A 20250-nucleotide genomic window follows, 5' to 3' on the forward strand; every position below is an offset into this window, starting at 1 on the left:
ACCAAATTATTACAAAACCAATTTATCGGTTTATCGAACTCTAAATCAAATTCATATTGTATTATAGTAGAATCTTTAAAAGATATAAACACACACGTATCATCAGCAAAAAGAATTAATGTCAACTTATATGACACATTAATACTATCATTCACATACAATATAAATACAAGCGGGCCAAGAGTGAAGCCCTGAGGCATACCACATTTAACAGTTTGCATTTGAGATTTAACATTTCCAAACTTCACATATTGTTGACGATTATCTAAGTAGCTTTAGAACCAAGTCCATATTACTCCACGAATTCCATAAGCATATAAATTACTCAGTAAAACAGAATGGTCTAAAACATCAAATGCTTTGGTTAGATCTAAAAACAAACCAATCATCTCATCACTATTCAAAACTGGTGCTATTTTGTTTATAAAATCAGGCAAAGCTGTGGATGTCGAACGGCCAGATCTAAAACAATATTGACTACTATTTACAATATTGCACGTGTCTCAAAATCTCTGTAATCGACTGTAAATACACTTTTCAAGAATTTTCGAAAATACAGATAAAACTGATACGGGCGATTATTTCATAATATTCATCTTTATGTTCACCTTAATGAATGACTTTTGTAGTTTTAAGTTTATCAAGAACAATTCCACTCATTACAAAAGCATTAAAAAAGCAAAGTGGAAAACATAATATGTATAACCTTCTTAAATAATTCTATATCTATGTCATGTAATCCAGAACTCTTTCCAATTTCAGATTATTTATTGTTTTTATTTAAAATGATTATAAACCTGATTTACATCACCTTCAAAATTCCAACAAATATCGTTAATGATACATATAAACGCTTGTATATTATCATCATTAATCTCACGTTTCAGATAAACATACTCAAACTTAATTCTTTTAACCTTCATCTTAGAAACAGAAAATACAGAAAGATGATCACCTTCATCAGCAAAAACAACACCTGAAAAAGTTTGTTCTGTATAATTTGTCAATACATTATCGTTGAGGATTGCAGTGGTATATTTGTAACCCGAATATAGGAAGATGAATGAAAACACAGAATATGTCATTAATAAATCGATAAAAATTATTTGCATCTTGGCAAGACTTGACATCTAATAAACTACTGTAATGTTAAAATCTTCCATGATATCTATAAATTTACCTTCTCTATTAACAGTATTAAGAAGTACTTCAAATGTTTCTAAAAATAATTGCAAAGACTCCTTTTGTGGCCTATACACCACTCCACAGTATTCTTCCTAGAGCTACGAACTTCAAGAAAAATAAATTTAGAATATGTGGTATTTACATCTAACTCAGTTCTATCGTGAAATATACTATCATGCATAAAAACATCTACACCTCCACTCTTCCGTCCTTGGCGATCTTTCAAACATGTTTTGTAATTTGGAATATTATAAAATGAATTATTAGAGTCTTGCAACCACCCACATAACAATTCTCCGTTGGGAAAACGTCAGCAACGGTCGCCACCGTCGCGGCCGGTGAGATGATGTTGGCTCAACGTTGGGCCAATGACTTTATGGTCGCCATGGTCGCGGTCGGTGAAATGACGTTGGCTCAACGTTGGGCCAATATCTTTATGGTCGCCATTTGCGGTCGGTGGATATAGTTGGGAATCCTTCGATGGGTCAACGATGGCGATGGTCGGCACGGTAGCAGTTTGTAAACTAACGGCGCAACGTTGGGCCACCCTCTCACCTTGTCGGTGATGCAAGATGGATATTGGTTGGTAATCCTACGTTGGGGCAACGTTGGCAATGGTCGGCACGGTCGCAGTCGGTATAAGCTAACGTTGGTACAAGGTTGGGCCATTGTTTTACTTTCGTTCCCGAGGGAAGGTGGAAATTATTTGGCAAACCTACGTTGGGCCAACGTTGGCAATTTTTGTTTTCGCACAGCCGGTAAGATAACGTCGGCACAACGTTGGACCACCCGTCTCACTTTTGTCATTGATGCAAAATTGATATTGGTTGGCTATCCTAATTTGGGCCAACATTGGCGATTTGTCGGCATGATCGCAGTCGGTATGCTTACGTTGGAACAACATTGGCCCATTGTCTTACTTTTGTAACTAATCCAAGGTAGATATTGGTTTGCCAACCTACATTGGGCCAACTTAGGCGATTATCGCCACGATCGCAATCGGTAAGCTACATTTGGAATATTGGCACAACATTGGGTAACAATCTTACTTTTGTCACTGAGGAAGGGTGGATCTTCATCGGCCACCCACATTGGGCTAATATTGGCAATGTTTGGCACGGCTGCAGTGAAGGCTACAGTTGGCAGGCACAGCCTTGGGTTAGGCCAATACTGGCCCAAGAGGCAAAGCCTGACGGCTGACTAACTTTTGGAACAATGACAGACCATTGTATGGCAGACCATTGTTATATCAACCACTTTTCAAACTTGAATGAACCGTTGGGCCAAAATCGGCCCAACAGTGAAAGTCTGACATTGGAATGACGTTGGCGCAATGTCAAATAAACATCATATCAACCATATTTCCACTTTGAATACTGCATTTGTCCAACTTGAAAGTGTGTATGTTGGCAAAACGTTCGAAATATGGCGTCGTTCCGATGTCATTTTCGCCATCGGGCAAACATTGGCCCAACAGTGAAAGCCTGACGTTGGACCGACGTTGGTTCAATGTAATACCAAAATTATACCAATCCAGAGTTGGCCAGATATCAGTCAAACGTCATGCGTGTATGTTAGCACAACATCAGAATATGGCGTTGGCTCAACGTCATTTTGGTCGTCGGGCCAACAATGGTGTAACAGTGAAAGCCTGTCGTTGGCACAATGTCAAATCAACATCATATGAACCATATTTCTTGACGTCGCTTCGACGTCATTTTGGAAAATTGGCCAATATTGGCCCAACAGTGAAATCCTGACGTTCGAACAACGTTGTTTCAATGTCAGACCGACATCATACCAACCATGTTACCACTTTGAATGTTGCGTTGGCCCAACGTTGGTCAAACGTCATGCGTGTATGTTGGCCCAACATTATAGTATGACTTTGGTTCAACGTCATTTTGGTCGTTGGGCCGCCACTGGTTCATGGTTCAACAGTGAAAGTCTGACGTTGGACTGACGTTGGCACAATGTAAAATCAACATCATATCGACCATAATTTCACTTTGAATACTGCATTTGTCCAATGTTAATACAACTTGAAAGTGTGTATGTTGGCATAACGTTCGAAATTTTACGTCGCTCCGATGTGATTTTCGCCATCGGGCCAACATTGTATGTCGGCACAATGTCACATCAACATATATTATACCAACCATATTTCCACTTTCAATACTGCATTTTTCCAATGTTAATCCGACTTGAAGGTGTGTATGTTGGCCTGACATTGGACATTGGACTGACGTTGGTTCAATGTCAGAACGACATTTTATACCAACCATGTTACCAATTTGAATGTTGCGTTGGCCAAGTGTTGGTCAAACGTCATGCGTGTATGTTGGTACAGCATCATGATATGACGTTGGCTCAACGTCATTTTGGTCGTCGGGCTACCACTGGTCCAACAGTTAAACTCTGGCGTAGAAATGACGTTGGCATAATGTCAAATCAGCATCGTATCAACCATATTCTCACTTTGAATACTACGTTTATCTAATGTTAATTCAGCTTAAATGAGTGTTTGTTTGCACAACGTTAGATATATGACGTCGCTCCGACGTCAAATTGGCCATCGGGCCAACATTGGCCCTACAGTGAAAACCTGACGTGGACCGACGTTGGTTCAATGTCAGACCGAAATTATACCTACCATGTTACCACTTTGAATGTTGCGTTGACCCAATGTTGATCAAACGTCATGCGTGTATGTTGGCACAACATCATAATATGACGTTGGCCAACGTAATATTGGTCGTCGGGCTACCGCTGGTTCAGCAGTGCATGTCTGACGTTGGATTGACGTTGGTACAATGTCAAATCAACATCATATCAATCATATTTCCACTTATTTGAGTACTGCATTTGTCTAATGTTAATTCAACTTGAAAGTGTAAATGTTGGCACAAAGTGCGAATATTACGTCGTTCCGACGTCATTTTAGCCGTCGGACCAACATTGGCCAAACAGTGAAAGCCTGACGTTGGTCCAATGCTGGTACAATGTCAGACCAACGTTTTATCAACCATTTTCTACTTTGAATGCTGCGTTGGCCCAAAGTTGGTAAAACGTCATGCGTGTATGTCGGCCAGCGTCAGAATATGACGTTGGTTCAACGTCATTTCGGTCGTCGGGACACCACTGGTACAACAGGGGAAATCTGACGTTGATCTGACGTTGGCACAATGTCAAATACATTATATCAACCAAATTTCCACATTAAATACTGCGTTTGTCCAATGTTAATCCAACTTGAATGTATGTATGTTGGCACAATGTTAGAAATAACGACGTCATTTTGGCAATTTTGGTATTTTTGGCATTTTGCCAACCAACGTTGGCCCAAGAGTGAAAGCCTGACGTTGGTCCAATGCTGGTACAATGTCAGACCAAGATTACATCAACTATATACTCTTCCAGTTTGAATGCTACGTTCGTACAACGTTGGTCCAACGTCATGCGTGTATGTTTGCACAATGTCAGAAACGTGAGGTTGGCCCAACGCCATTTTGTCCGTCGGGTCAACATTTTTCAAACAGTGAAAGCCTAATGTTGGACCAACGTTGGTAAAATGTCAGACCCTCATTGTATCGACCATTTTCCGCTTTGAATGCTGCGTTGGTCCAACATTAGTCCAACGTCATGCGCGTACGGTGTCACGTCAGAAACATGAGGTTGGCTAGCGCTTTGGCAAAGAGTTGCGTGAGTGTTAGCCAATGTTGGGGAGATTATAGCATATCTGTAATTCACAACCGCTGTTACTTGTTCAAATGTTGATGAATTGTAGCATAAAGTTGAGTTAGCTATAAACATGGTCCACTGGAGTGGGGTTGGTGTACTCCTGGAATGATACTCCGTATAGTTCACTATAGCTTGATCTAAAGTTGGGAAAAACGTCATTTTAAACATTACCCATCATAAGAGAGAGTCTGTAAATTGAAAACTAATGAAGATAGATCAAAGACATTCAATGAAAATGTATTGATGCCAAGATCAAACTTTTTTTAAAGAATTAACAGTTTTATTCTTATATCATCCAAAGGGGAAAAACATGACTTAAAGCCGTACATGTTGTCAATTTAACTTTCTATCTTTGAATGATGGTTCACCGAACAGAATATAAAAAAAGGCACGAATTATATTAAAAACACACACAAAAAACCAAAGCACACTCCGTCATGGTAACAAAATAGATAATTAATCATTACAACGGAAAAAAGAGAAAACTGTTAAGCTATTTAAGTGTTTACTGTTTATATGATTGCAACATGTTCATGATATAAAGACATTTTTTTTTTCAATACACTGTATTGGGATTTTTTACCAAGTCATAATCATGTGAAAAAGCGGTTGGGACAACGTTGGCCCTACGCTGGAATAACGACGTACAAGTATCATGAATATTAATGAAAAAATTTGCCATTCAAATCTGGCGAAAATATAAAAAAAAAAAACGTTAAATTTAAAAGTATTGATGCTGGGATTAAACTGTAAACTGTGTCAGAAATTGTCATCACATTATTGCTGATTTATGCACAATTTCCACTCGCGTTTGTACAAAGTATTCAGATGTTTTGATGGGATTTTGACGGAAATGTAATGAAAATGTCATCCAGTTAGTAACCATGTCTTGAAACATTACCATCACGAAGGGGTTCATAAAGAAAACCAAATACTATTCTCTCAGCTAGCAAATAGGAATAGAAATAGGTATAGGTGAAGGTATAGGAATAGGGATAGGATGTAGAAGCCTAGGAATAGGGTAGATTGTAGGAATTATAGGAATAGACTCAAATTCAGCCGGCTTCTACCCAGAAACAAGACTACGATGGCCTAACGTCAGAAACATGACGTTGGCCTAAAAACCTTTTTTGGTCATCGGACCAACGTTGGTTCAACAGTAAAAGGATGACGTTGGACCAACGTTGGTACATCGTTGGCTCAACGGTGAAAAGTGAATTATAAACTGTTGATCCAACGTTGGGACAACGTCATAATAAGGTTGAAGGGGAATTTTTATGACGTTGGTTGGAAGTTGAGATTGCACTATTATATGGTGAAAAGATGGTTGGTATAAGGTTGGTCTTTCGGTGGGATAACATCAAAACACTTTCAAAAAGTGGTAGTGGTAGCGTTTGTCCAATGTTGGGATAGCGTCATAACAAAGTGGAAAAGTGGTTGGTTTTATGTTGGGATAAAGTCATTAGAAAGTCGAAAAGGGAATGATTTAACTGTGTGATGATGTCATATTACCTTGGAAAAGTGGTTGGTAAAACGTTTAGCTTAACGTTACAACAGGGTGGAAAAGTGCTTAATATAACTTTGGTATTACGTCAAGATTTCACTGTTGGGCCAATGTTATCCCGACGGCCAAAATGACGTTGGATCGATGTCATGTTTCTGACGTCGTGCCAACATATACACAAGTAGTTGGGCCAACGTTGGGCCGGTGCATCACGCGAAGTGGAAGAATGGTTGGTATAACGTTGGTCTGATATTGTACCAACGTCGGCCCAACATAAGGCTTTACCGTTGGACCAACGTTGGCCCGATGGCCAAACTGACGTCGGAGCGACGTCACGTTTCTGTTGTTGGCCCGACGTACATGTATGCCGTCGGACCAACGTTGGGCCAACGCAGCATTGCTATCTGGGCAGGTCTCTGTCAATCCTATTTTAGAGAATTCTAAATCTAAACTACCCAAATTCTTGCGATACGATTGGATGCAGCATCGCAAGCCTTCAGTTACGTGAGATCAAATACACGATGAATGATAGACAAACTCAACGCGATATTACGAGCGTGGTAGGCCTATACTGTATCACTTTGTTTTTTGCGTGCGCGTGACATCTGTACTCCCGTGCAGTGTGCAAAAAAAAAAAAGTTAAATGCAATATGACGGTTTCGACCAATTACTTTGCTTGAAATCACACAGCTCCTTTATAAAACAATATGATATGCAAGTCTTTTGCTCACGTCATCAGCTTTCACCTGTGCAGCACCTTTGCCCGAGTAGAACACGCGCCTTAGAGAGCGTAAGCAAACCTCAAAATACGCGGCGGTTGAATTCCCAGTTAAGTTCTTTGACCGTGTAGATACAAAAAGACCACAGATCTATCAAAAAGCAATAGGAGCCTAACAAATTCGTTGATAACTATTAAAAATTAATCATCTTTTGTGTCATCAACATGTCTTGCAAGTTTCATTCACATCTGTTTACAACTTTTTCAAGTTATTTGGGAAACAGGCAAACCAACGCCAATGAACACATAACCTCCTCCGTCCTATATTGGCAGAGGTAATGAAAACCTGTACAGAAGTATGCAGGCATATGGAAGCATGTGAGCATTTGTTCAATGAGGATTTGGAAGCAAAACGCTAAAAACCGACTCAGGCACTTTTAAAGGCATAATTCATCATTCGCAGATGAAAGAAAAACCGAGAATTATTGCTTTATACTACTTCTAGAATGTGAGTTAGGGATAAAAACAGTCAGTGTAAAAATTTGAACCGTATAATCGATGTTAAATATTGCTGTATACACAAAATGTGAGCAAAAGCTATTATTACCTCCGCCAAGGGGAAGGTTATGTTTTTGTTAACATGTGTTTGTTTGTTTGTCCCTGTGCAAACTAACTCAAAAAGTGGTTTACGGATTTAGATGAAACTTAGGCCTACAGGAAAGGTTGAGAATGACACAAGTAACAAACAATTGAATTTTGGTAGTGATCCGACAATCCGAGATTATACAAGGGTCAATGAACTTGGGAGTTCAAGTTGCGCGTTTTTTATGTTTTCAAAAGCGCACTAAAGCGCGTGCTCCACTCACTAGCCGGGTTCACACGTACAAAATAGCGGGATGACGATCGCGATGCACATCCCGTTTTTTTTTTTTTTTTTTTTTGCGAGCGTCCACACGTACCAAATTAGCGGGATAGCGATCGCGATCGCCATCCCGCTAATTCTCGCTATCGCCAATGACGTAAAAAGTACCCGGATGTTGATTTAAGCGTCATTTACGGTGCATTATGGGATAGTCCGGTAGCAAAGTCACTTCCGTTCGTACGCGCGTGATACGTGACTAATGCTATTTACACACACAACCGACTGTATTCTACGTGTACTTCCGGTTTTCTCGATTTGAATTACAGCCTTAATATGATTTGGAATTTCTCTATTCTTAAGAAATTGCTGAACATACGACTATTGGTTGTTGCTGCGAAGCTGCCATGTGTTGTTCGCACGACAATAAATGAAAAAAATCTGCAGAAATAGGACCCTTACCTGCATGCGAGACGTGACGTGGCCGCGTGGGTGGAGTTTGCGGGTGACTCCACAGCGCAGTACGTGCACGCGCGACTTACTAGTAGTGGTAGTAGCACTAGGTAGTAGGCCTAGTGCCTACATACATTGTACGTACTTACTTGGAAGAAGTTGCTTCGGAGACAGGATAAATTCGAGATCTCTGTTCGTTCCCGATTGTGTTCGCGACATTTCGACAGAGAACAAATAAAAAAAGATGGGCATTCTATGACGATATACTGTATATCCAGGTGGGTGAATATTTTCCAGCATATTTTCAGCGTATGCAGAGATGACTGATCTGTGATGTTACGTGCACATCGATCGCATGATCAAGCAGTACGCTGTACCGGTATGTGTTACCTTATGCGCTGCGTGCAGTAGTGGTGCCGGTGCATGCTAATGCGCATGCAAGGCCGCCCGGCCGCCGGCGCGCTAATTGCCGATAGAGATAAGAGCAAGGCCTGCAAACTGGGTCACACAGCGCCCTTCTCTATCACTGCCTGCGCGCACTTACCTTTGTCCATTGTCTTTTACGCGTCAGTGGTGTGGCTCGCGCGCTGTTGTTGTTGTGCTCCAAAGAGGTGAAGGACCTCTTCGCTGAGGCCTCGCTGTTGTGATGTGCGCATATTGCACGATGGGATATAAAAACTCGAGATTCTAATCCCGACCGTTCACACGTACCAGTGCGGGACCAATTATCCCGCTAATTGACGAACCAGCGCAAGATTTCTTGGGATTAGCATCGCGATGCTTATCCCGCTAATTTTCGGGTTTTTTCTGTCCATACGTGCAAAAAACTCGGGATGACGATCGCGATGCAAATCTCGAGATTTGCATCCCGCTAATTGGTGTACGTGTGAACCCGGCTATTGCTAGGGCGAGGCGCGCCGCGCAGCTGAGGGTTTATGATGTATCAAAGGCTTCTATATCGGGAAATCGGCCGATTTTAATCATGTATAACTATGGTTGGAAATCGCTGATCTCTATGGAAGAGCCTACGGAGCCTGACCGAATTAAGCTCATGTGTCAATGAGACGCTAAGAAACAGCACATGTAAAACAAATGAAAGAAATCAGGTGAATGTGGAATTAACACAAATCCCTTGTTTTGATTGTATATTAATAATGTCTGTAGCCATTTGAGGCCGCCTACAACTTTTATGGATAATTTTCTTACTTCATGATTTTTCCCAGAAAGGTGTATGTTCCCCCTTCTTTTCAGGAATTCCCCTTGAGTTTATCACTATACAAAACAAACCCTTGATCATAAGTTGTGAATCACGCCTTTGACTGTTCACCGTTTTGATTAATTTCCGGAATTCAAGTGCGACTCGTAGGGGGCCGAGTCTACTCCCAAGGGAGAGTGGAATTCTACTATAACGGTCAATGGGGGACTGTCTGTGACAACTATTGGGATATTGCAAACGCCAACGTGGTGTGTCAGATGCTGGGCTTTGATGGCGCAATTCGCTCTTCTTGCTGCGCCGAGTACGGCCCGGGATCTGGCCCGATTCTACTGGACTACGTCCACTGCAGAGGGACAGAGAGTAAATTGGCAGATTGCCACCACAGAGGATACGGAATACACTACTGCAATCACTATGAAGACGCTGGTGTGGAGTGCACACCGACAGGTAAATGCCAGACCTTTTACAAGTCCAAACACATGTTATGCCTACTGTACATATTGGTTGTAGGGATTATTTTTAATACATTTGACCGTCAGAATGAGAAAGGTCAATAATCGAATAGTTGTTGCTCTGAAGCTGGAAAGTGAGTACCTCTTCGATTTAACCTTGAACGTTACGAGAAGATGTTTACTGATGACGAGAAGAACTATCTAAAAGAGCTAAATCATATTTTCCTGGTTGTACAGCCAAATTGTATAGCTGTACCCTTTGGGGGAAAATGAATTCCAACCTGATCAAAAAAAAAAAAAAAAATGACTAAATTTCATGTATCGATGTCAGGATCAGTGTCTACTCATGTCCAACATATAAAAGAAGGCGAATAGTACCCGAATGAATACAAGTCCATTTCTGTGGAATACATGAAATGTATAAATAGAGTGCATACCAAACAGATAATTAATGCTTGACATTTCACAATTATCAACACATGTACGTATTTACTGAACATTAGGCTGAACGAAATCGATCAAATAAGCTATTAAAATGGGACGGGTGGTATTCTGAACACCGTTTTATCTCTGTTGTAACGTGTGTTGTAACTTGTGTTGTAAGTTTGTGAGTTACAACACCTCTAAAAACAGTTGCAAACCGTTATTCTGAAAACTGTTTTAACGGTATTTGAAGTCATGACAACCACGCCAATTGCAGTAGTCATATACAATGGGAAATATTGTTAGAAGTAGCATCTGAGACATTTCAACCAATAACATTGCTCCCTTGGGCAAAACGCGCCTTGCTTATTATTTAACTATGCGCGTTTTAACAAGCGCTCATTCTCTGGCGTGCTCAAAATTAGGGCAATGACATGCGCGGGCAGAGAGAGCAATGTTACAACATCTTTTTTTTTATTATTTGGAATTTTGTTTAAAGAATAATGAAATGTTCCTCAGAGGAATCAAAATCTCATGGTTTATGGGAACTAGACGCGTCTAAATTAAAATAGGCACTTGCAATGCTACTTTTTTTTTTTTGTACAAGCTTGTCCGTTTAGATGGGAAATTATCGCGCTTGTTGTGTTTTGCTACCTATTCATTGCTTCTTAACGGCACTGACGGCATGTAGAAGATTGATTGACTCCTTGATATTTGGGAAATTATCCAATGTCTGCTTTTTGGAATTTGCTTTTTGAAACGCCAAAAGATACTGAAAATCAATTGGTACTGGTGAACATAGTGAAATCATGTAAACATTGTTTGATATTTCGAAACATGAAAAATCATAAACGGTTTCATAAATAGGGTTAAATGACTATCACTTTTTTCATATATGTTATAAAAAAGACGTGAAAACCGGTTACAAGGCATGAATATATTTGAAAAATTGGTTATAATCTAGAGGAAACTCTGTTAAAGAAAGTGATTTGCATGGCAGAAGATGTTTTGCATAAAAGTTTGTGTTTTAGTGCCTATAATTAAGATAAACTGCCGGCGGTGCCTGTAAACTTTCTGTAGGCATCCGTATGTTTATGTTTTTATCTATGTGCATACATGCTACGCGGGTACTTGCAGGTTTACTGTTACCAAATTTTGTATTGTAAAATGAGTTTACATATTGTCAAACTGCTTTAGCTTTTGCCATTGTGTTCATATTTTGTTTATTGTTGCTTACTTTGAAATCGCATACCACAATATTGAGTAAATAAGCTATATCACTATCTAATAGAAGTTAAAACTAAAGTTACAACAGATTTAAAATACCTTCCACCCTGTTCTATCTCAAAGGCGTAAGTTTGCACGTTGTGAGAGTTACAACAGAAGATAACACAGTTTTCAGAATATCGTGTAATCTAATGGGTGCATAGGTTTGCGCCCAAAGTTATGCCGCCGCGCTTGAGCATACCTCGAGACAATAGCCGGGTTCACACGTACAAAATAGCGGGATGACGATCGCGCACGGAATCTCGATTTTTTTTTTGCAAGCGTCCACACGTACAGAATTATCCCGCTAATTACCGATCGAGATAAAAGCAAAACCTGCAAACTGGGTCACACAGCGCCCTCACTGTCTGCGCACGCTACTCTTTCTCCATTGTTTTTGACGCTTCAGTGGTGTGGTTCGCGCGCTGTTGTTATGGTGTGCCAAAGAGGTGAAGGACGGACCTCTTCGCAGAGGCTTCGCTGTTGTGATGTGCGCATTGCATGATGGGATATAAAAACTCGAGATTCTATAATCCCGACCATTTACACGTACCAGTGCGGGGCGAATTATCCCGCTAATTGAGGAACTACCGCAAGATATCTTGGGATTTGCATCGCGATGCTTATCGCGCTAATTTTCGGTTTTTTTTTCTGTCCACACGTGCAAAAAAATCGAGATACCGATCGCGATGCAAATCTCGAGATTTGTATCCCGCTAATTGGTGTACGTGTGAACCCCCTTATGTGTGAACCCCCCTAATTCTTTATATTCCCCTTCTTTTAGCACTCCCCAGAAGATAAGCCCTATAGAGTATGCAAAGTAAATCCGCAATGGTATCTTTTTTTATTTGTATATCTAAATTGTTCATCATTTGATTGAAATTGCCGGAATTAAAGTCCGACTTGTAGATGGCGAAGATAGCTCCCAAGGGAGAGTGGAGATCTACTACGATGGTCAATGGGGGACTGTCTGTGATGACTCGTGGGATATCCAAGACGCCAACGTTGTGTGTCGGATGCTGGGCTTCGAGGGCGCCTCAAATTATTCTTGCTGCGCCGAGTACGGACAGGGATCTGGCCCGATTCTGCTGGACGACGTCCACTGCAATGGCACGGAGAGTAAGTTGACAGACTGCCAACACAGCGGAAACGGCATGAACGACTGCGGGCACTTTGAAGACGTTGGTATAGAGTGCATACCAAAAGGTAATAAATGCTTGACATTTCACAATTATCAACACATGAAGAGTTTGTTTGCAAAAACCGATAAGTCCATTTTTGAAGATTTTTAAGTACGGTATCTGTCATAAAGTACAAAATAATACCTTCTAAATGATATATTGGTCACTACATATTAAGGTACATTTTTGAAGTTATGGTCAAAAGAAGGAAAAAAATTCTTATTATTCTCTTTATTTTTCTTGACCTTTAATGGCAAATATCTCCATTTGACAAATATGGACTTATCGGTTTTTGCAAACAAACTCTTCACATGCTCCGTATTAACTGAACATGAGACTGAACGAAATTGATCATCCAAATAATAAGGGTCAATAAAAAGAAGGGTGATTGCGTTGGAGCTAATAAATGACTACTTCCTCAGTCAGTGAAACGTTACAAACAGATTATACTGATTTTTCGATTTTTTTATTTCTTTTTGTTTTAATGAGAAGAACTACGTGAAATCGTATAACTATTTCTTTTTCCGGGGAGGGGGGCTGTAAAAGCGAAGGGTATAGCTGTGGCTGTCTGGGAGGAGATTGGATGGTAAATTTACAAGATCAACCTGATCGAAGTTAAATTAAGGCAGTGTTACACCAGCCTTGCGTGCGAATTGCAAAGAACAATTTTGACTACCCGGAGGTCCCCGTAGATGATCCGCACATGACAGTACCTAGCATGTATCTCAAAAGTAGTCGCCCGGAGGTGCGCATGCATATTGTTTTACCCGCAACCGTGTTTAGGCCCTGTCACACCTTTCCGGGCAAGCTACTCGGGCTTGTTACGTGTAGGGATTTTCTAGCATACCGGACATTCCTGAGGGCGGAAAAGGATTTGTGCGAGTCAGGGCATGTGTCTTACTTGCTGGACGCGTTATACTTGCTAGTATACTGTGTGACCTTTGTACCAGTTGCGTGGGAGCTGACAACTCAGTGAAGGAATTCCTCTAATGGGATGGCTGAAATCTCACAGAATTTCATTATCTTGGCTGTATACGGGACTGCGAATTACCTGCGTGGGAATTGCCTGGGAAGTACTGCCGCTAAGGGTCTCCTACTGGCGTTCTGCGTGGACCTCTACGGGCATTCCCGCGACTCACCCGGAAAATTTTGGTCATGCTCAAAACTTGGCTGCGGTTAAATCGGACTTGCGTGAGCACCTCCGGGCAACTTCGCGCTAGATACTGTCAGGTGCGGACCAACTGCGGAGAGCTCCGGGGAGTAAATTTGTTTCTTCGCAAGTCAAGCCGCAGCAGTTTCCCCGTACGGTATGACAAGGCATTAATGAAAATTGCAAACATTCTTGTTCGCCCGCTGAAAATCTTCTACGTGCTGGAAACTACCTCCTCGCCACAAGCCCGCGTAGCTTGCCCGGAATGGTGTGACACGACCTTCACATTTCATGTTTCAAAATCACTATCAGGAACTACTCAAGTAGAACAGATAGAAAAGGAGGAGAATGCAGTGATAACAGACGACATTGCATCACAGCAGGTAAATGCTGGACGTTGTAGGTCGCCTGTGTCAACATATGCACATTATTCGCTGACAATATTGTCATGGTGACAGAACATGACTTTTTAAATTAGAAAGGTCAAGAAAAAACAAGATTAAAGCAATATAGAAAAATGTAGAAGGGTGAATATTGAGGAATTTGTTAGAAGGAGACGAATTGAAGAAAATTCACATCTCAAAAACATAAATGTTCCAGTTGATGCAGAAAGTAACTCCTTTACGCCTAACGACTCTCTAAGCTATGTTTTTTCTTGAAAAGAAATGACGTGAACGCGTATAGAGTTGAGTAGTTGCAAAGGTAAAGGGTGCAGCTGTTGCCTGGCAGGAAGCTGACGGTTACGATTTTAAAATGTGCAGCCGTTTACATTCTATCCATGAAATGTTATTTCCATACAGTAGAAGCTGGTCTCTGATACAATGTTATTCAAATGATGCACAGGATAGAGTGCGTTAGTGGAGGCGTTAGTGAGCTACGCCTCCCCTAACGCCACGAAATAATTCTGTGCATCATTTGTTTTATAAAATGGGTCGAAAATTCGAAAACTAACAGCATTTTTCAGCGTTGTTCACGTACCTTTGTGGGTCAAGACGTCCGAAGATGTTCGTCCCAAACATTTACGCACGTCGCACTCGGAAATCCCGCACATACAGTATAAGTATGATGGGGGTTGGGTTTGATTTGATTTGATTTGATTTATCTATTCTCTGTATGCCATTTTTTTTTTCAAATACATCAATTTTCTGCAATTTCATTAACAAAGTACAAAATACCGGTAGTATACTTTATACAATTTTCATCATTTTCATCAATTATGCAATACATCTGTAGTATACTTACATGAGTAACATGTTTATAATTTGCATACAGAACGATTGCCAATAATAAGCACAACGCTTGACTGTTTGGCAACCGATAACAAATAACATTATAGTGAAGAAAAACAAGAGGGTCCAACATGATGCTCGTGGAATAAGGGTTAGGGAGAGGGAGAGAGAGAGAGAGAGAGAAGAAGAAGAAGAAGAAAGGAAGGGGAGGAGATGATAAAAACCTCCGGATACTAGTCTCGCCAGATCAACTCGACATACCTCTATACCTAGACACATACATACATGCACATACTGTATTTATACTAATAAATTACAGTGATGTATTCACATAATAAGTGTTGCTTTTGTCTTGTAAAAGTTACATTGAATGAGAAAGAGAGAAAAAGAGAAGAAGACAAAAAGCAATCATCTACATACACAGCATAAATTTCTACGTGCCCTGTCAGGGCATGACGTTATAGTGAACCATGATTCGCCCGACATAACATGAATAATGAACAACAGAGAAGGAATGAATCCCAGTGGATCAGAGGAGGACAGTATACTGCAGGTGCATCCGCACGTGCAGAGACTCGGAGAGAAAGAAACATAATACATGTAGATACAACAATGAACAAAGAATGAGTCATCAAGTGTTTCTACAGAAAGTATCACCGGTACTGTGAAATCAACATTTTCTTTACTGCTTTTTTAAATGAATGAATAGACTTAATGTTACGTAATTCAAGTGGAAGTCTATTCCAGATATCTGGGCCAGTATGTCTTACTGATTTGTGTGCTAGGAGTGTTTTAGGGTTACTCAAGTGTACATCCATTGCTTGCCTTGTAGGATAAGAATGGATTTCTGAGTTCAGCTGGAACATATCAATAAATGAAGAGGGTAATAAGTCAGTATTAAAGCGGAACATCAAAAGTGCATTTTGTAAAGTGTGGATGTCGTTCACCTTTAAGATCTTAAAGCAGAAGAAAAGGGGATCCGTGTGATCATTATAACCAGCATTTGCACATATACGAATAACTTTCTTTTGCAATTTTAATATAGTATTGTTAGCAGACACCGAGTTTGCCCATATCATATTACAATAAGAAATGTATGGTAGGATGAGTGCATTATAAAGCATAAGCAAGATATCAAAAGATAAACAATGTCTGAGTTTACATAATATTCCAACATTACGAGCAATAGGAGATGAAATATATTTCACATGATCATTCCAAGTAAGAGTTTCATTAATTACAATTCCAAGAAATTTAGTGGATGTTGTCCTCTCAAGAGGAATGCCGTCTATTTTTAGAATACATTCAGTGTCACTACAAATCAGTTTCCTTGGATGTTTGAAGTGCATATAATTTGTTTTCTTTAGATTCAAAGATAAGATATTACTTTTGAACCACTGAGACAATTTTGGTAATTCATTATTTAAAGATCTAATAAGACATTGAAAATCTGAATTTGAGAGAAATACATTGGTATCATCAGCAAAAATAACGTACTGTAATAAACTTGATGCATTAGGTAAATCATTAACATATAACAAAAACAATAATGGCCCAAGAATGGACCCTTGTGGTACACCGCATTTGATCAACAATGTATCCGAATTACAGAAATCAAAACATGTGAATTGCTTTCGATCATTTAAATAACTTGCGATCAGTTTCAGAGCAGTTCCTCTTATACCATAAAAATGTAGCTTTGATAGCAAAATAGAATGGTCAAGAGTATCAAATGCCTTGCTTAAGTCCATAAAGACACCAATAACATGCTTTCGGTCAGCTAAGGCATTTGATACTCGATCATACAATTGTGCAAGCGCCAGGTCAGTTGAATGTGATTTTCTGAACCCATACTGATCAGGATTCAAAATATTGTATTTGGTTAGAAAACTGTCCAATCTATTATATATAATTCTTTCAAGTATTTTAGAAAAGGTAGGTAATAAAGAAATGGGTCGGTAATTACTAATATTCGAAGAATCATCTTTTTTATACACAGGAATAACTTTGGCTATCTTGAAAGGAGTAGGAAATACTCCAGATAATAAAGAAAGATTGAAGATATGAGAGAGGGGGATAATAATCGATCCGATGATCTGTTTCAGCAAAACACTGCTGATTTCATCACAACCAGTAGAATGTGTTGATTTCAAAGATGACGTTATATGCATAATTTCTATATAATCAGTAGGCTTTAAAAAAAGTGAATGATTACACGCATTATGAAGATATTGATGAAAATTGGTTCCATGGCTATCAACTTTCTTGGCCTGATTGGGACCAATTTTTACAAAAAAAAAAAAAACTCATTAAACGCATTAACTATATTTTGTGGAGATTTAAAACAATGATCATTAAGATTGAATATTTTGGGAATAATTTTCTGCTTATTATTCCCTAATATTTCTTTCACAATTTTCCATGTGGTAGACATTTTTCCTTGTGCATTCACAAATTGATTTTTATAATACAATCTACGCGACGTTCGTATTATTGTTGTCAGTTTATTTCTATACCGTTTATATTCATATACATTTTCATCAGAGTGATCATTTAATTGCAACTTATACAATTCATTTCTCTTTGATATCGATTGTAAAATACCTCTTGTAATCCATGGATTTCTTATTTTTTTACTTCCTGTTTGTTTATTTCGCAATGGAATATTCTTATCAAAATGATAATAAAATTTATTCCAAAATAATTCATATGCTTTATCCACATCATCACAAGCAAGTACGTCATCCCAGTTTTCTGAAGATAAAGCATCATTCAGGCGGTTAATATTTTGGGTTGTAAACCTACGTGATTTTCCCTTATTTGTTCTCTTGCTATATCTTTGTACATCAAATAAGATACAAAAAATGGGGAGATGATCCGAAATCTCACTATAAAGAATACCGGATTGACTTTGCTCAACATTTGTATTTATAAATATATTATCAATTAGAGATAATGATTGCGCACTAATCCTTGTCGGTTTATCAATAGCACAATGAAAAAAATTAGACTGAAGTATTGTGCAAAATCTTTGTGAGTTATTATTTTCAGATAATAAATCAATATTAAAATCACCCATTACACATGCTTTCTTATTACTGGTATTGATTTTAGATAATATAATTTCAAAATCATCAAGAAATAAGTCAACACTTGCATCTGGCGGTCGGTAAATAACTACAACAATTATATTCTTTCCATTTGGTATTTCAATTTCAACAGATAAAATCTCAGCATTAGAGTTTACAAAGGATAAATTATGCCTTACAGTACATGAGTATTTATTTGCAACGTACAGTGCTACGCCGCCTCCACGACGGTTTGCTCTATCAGAGCGAATCAAAGAGTAACCATCAATATCAAATATCGGTGGAGATTTGTCATTCAACCAAGTTTCACTTACACCAATAAATAAGAAATCAAAGTTGAGAGATGACAACAAATTGGTTACATTATCATAATTTTTGGGCAAGCTGCGAGCGTTGATATGTAGAAAACTTAAAACGGAGTTAGATTGGGCATGTTGGCACTGTGAAGCAGTGTACATACGGGTGTTTAATTCTTCGGGCAAAAAATATTTACAGTTGATTACATATGATATATCAGTTTCTTCTTCAAAATTCATTCAAAGTTATTGGTACAATATCCAAACATGATGCAGTGTGAGATACACAAGGCTGAGCGATTGGCATGATTGGCGAGACAAATGGCATGGAAGCAGAGGAAAGAGAGGGGACGAGCATCATGGGGAAACTTACGGACTACGATTACTACGAATACAAAAACAGTGAACATAAACAGAGAGTACAATAAGCCGATCCTCTCCGATCAGCATTACATTAGTTCATATTTACAGGGAGAGACAGATAGAGAGAGGGGGGAGAGAATAATAGTGAGATGGGAGAAGGAAGAACATGTGAGAGAAGAATGGCACAATTCAGAGTATGTCAATCTGTCACTTACGAATACTGTGCACTTGCAACTCTCCATTATCATTGTTAAGAGAACGTGTTATGTAACGGACAGCTCCCTCCATGGATGCACAAACAAAAGAATAAGAACGTGGTCAATGTAGACATTGTAGACTGCACTGCCAAATGAAGCAAAATGGCGTCCTTAAAGGTGCAATAAACAAATCAGAATACATGCGGAAGACCACCAGAATTACGCCATTTTCCTGCGAAGAAACGGAGTTTCGTCCCCTGGGCGTAGAGATGCTGGACTTGTTTCGACCACCTTCTTTTCTCATCTAGGTCAGCCCTGGTGAGGTCGTCCGTGATGTAGAAGTTCTCCTTGTCAAGCATTTTTCATGATGTCCACCTTCTCTCTGTAGGACAACACTTTCACCAAAATGTGCCTTGGCTTCTCTCCTCTCTTTCCGTCTCGATGAGCTCGCTCTACCTTGATATCCATCTTGAAATGCTGCTTGATGACTTTCTCGACAATGTCGACGCAGTCTTCGCGCTCATCTCTTGCAGCCTCCTCTATCCCGACGATTCTAAAGTTGTTACGACGTGAAAATCGCTCGGCCTTGTTTGCTTCTGCGTTGTGGCGTGCAATTTATCCTCTCATTTTTTCCATGTCACACTCCATTTTTCCTAATTTCTTTTCCAGAGCAACGTTTTTCTTTTCCAGTTCGTCCACACGCTGGCCTTCAAATTCAATGGCTCGCTCTACCCTCTTGATGCTTTCGAGAAGCGAGTCCACTGCCTTTTGAATCATATGTTCAAATTTGAGTGATGCCTCCTTAAAGTACGCAGCAAGCGTTGCCGTGGTGAGCACGGCGTCAGGGGCAGTGGGTTCCGTCCCGGCAGCTGGGGGTGCAGAGGTGGCACCAATGGGTAGGCCCAAGTTGGAGTCTTCCATGTCGCTG

The 20250-nt window shown here is 39.7% G+C and overlaps 1 protein-coding gene across 1 annotated transcript in view; it reads left to right on the forward strand.

Annotated features, from left to right (window-relative positions):
* LOC140234433 (scavenger receptor cysteine-rich domain-containing protein DMBT1-like) overlaps positions 1-19690 on the forward strand; it is a 144913-nt gene extending 125223 nt beyond the window's left edge. The window contains 4 exon segments of the mRNA XM_072314478.1: positions 9781-10123; positions 12715-13023; positions 14461-14531; positions 19631-19690. Coding sequence (XP_072170579.1) covers positions 9781-10123; positions 12715-13023; positions 14461-14531; positions 19631-19690 — 783 coding nt within the window.
* Positions 19691-20250: the final 560 nt, after the last annotated feature.

This window comes from Diadema setosum, chromosome 10, assembly GCF_964275005.1.
Source record: "Diadema setosum chromosome 10, eeDiaSeto1, whole genome shotgun sequence".
Classification (NCBI taxonomy): Eukaryota; Metazoa; Echinodermata; class Echinoidea; order Diadematoida; family Diadematidae; genus Diadema; species Diadema setosum.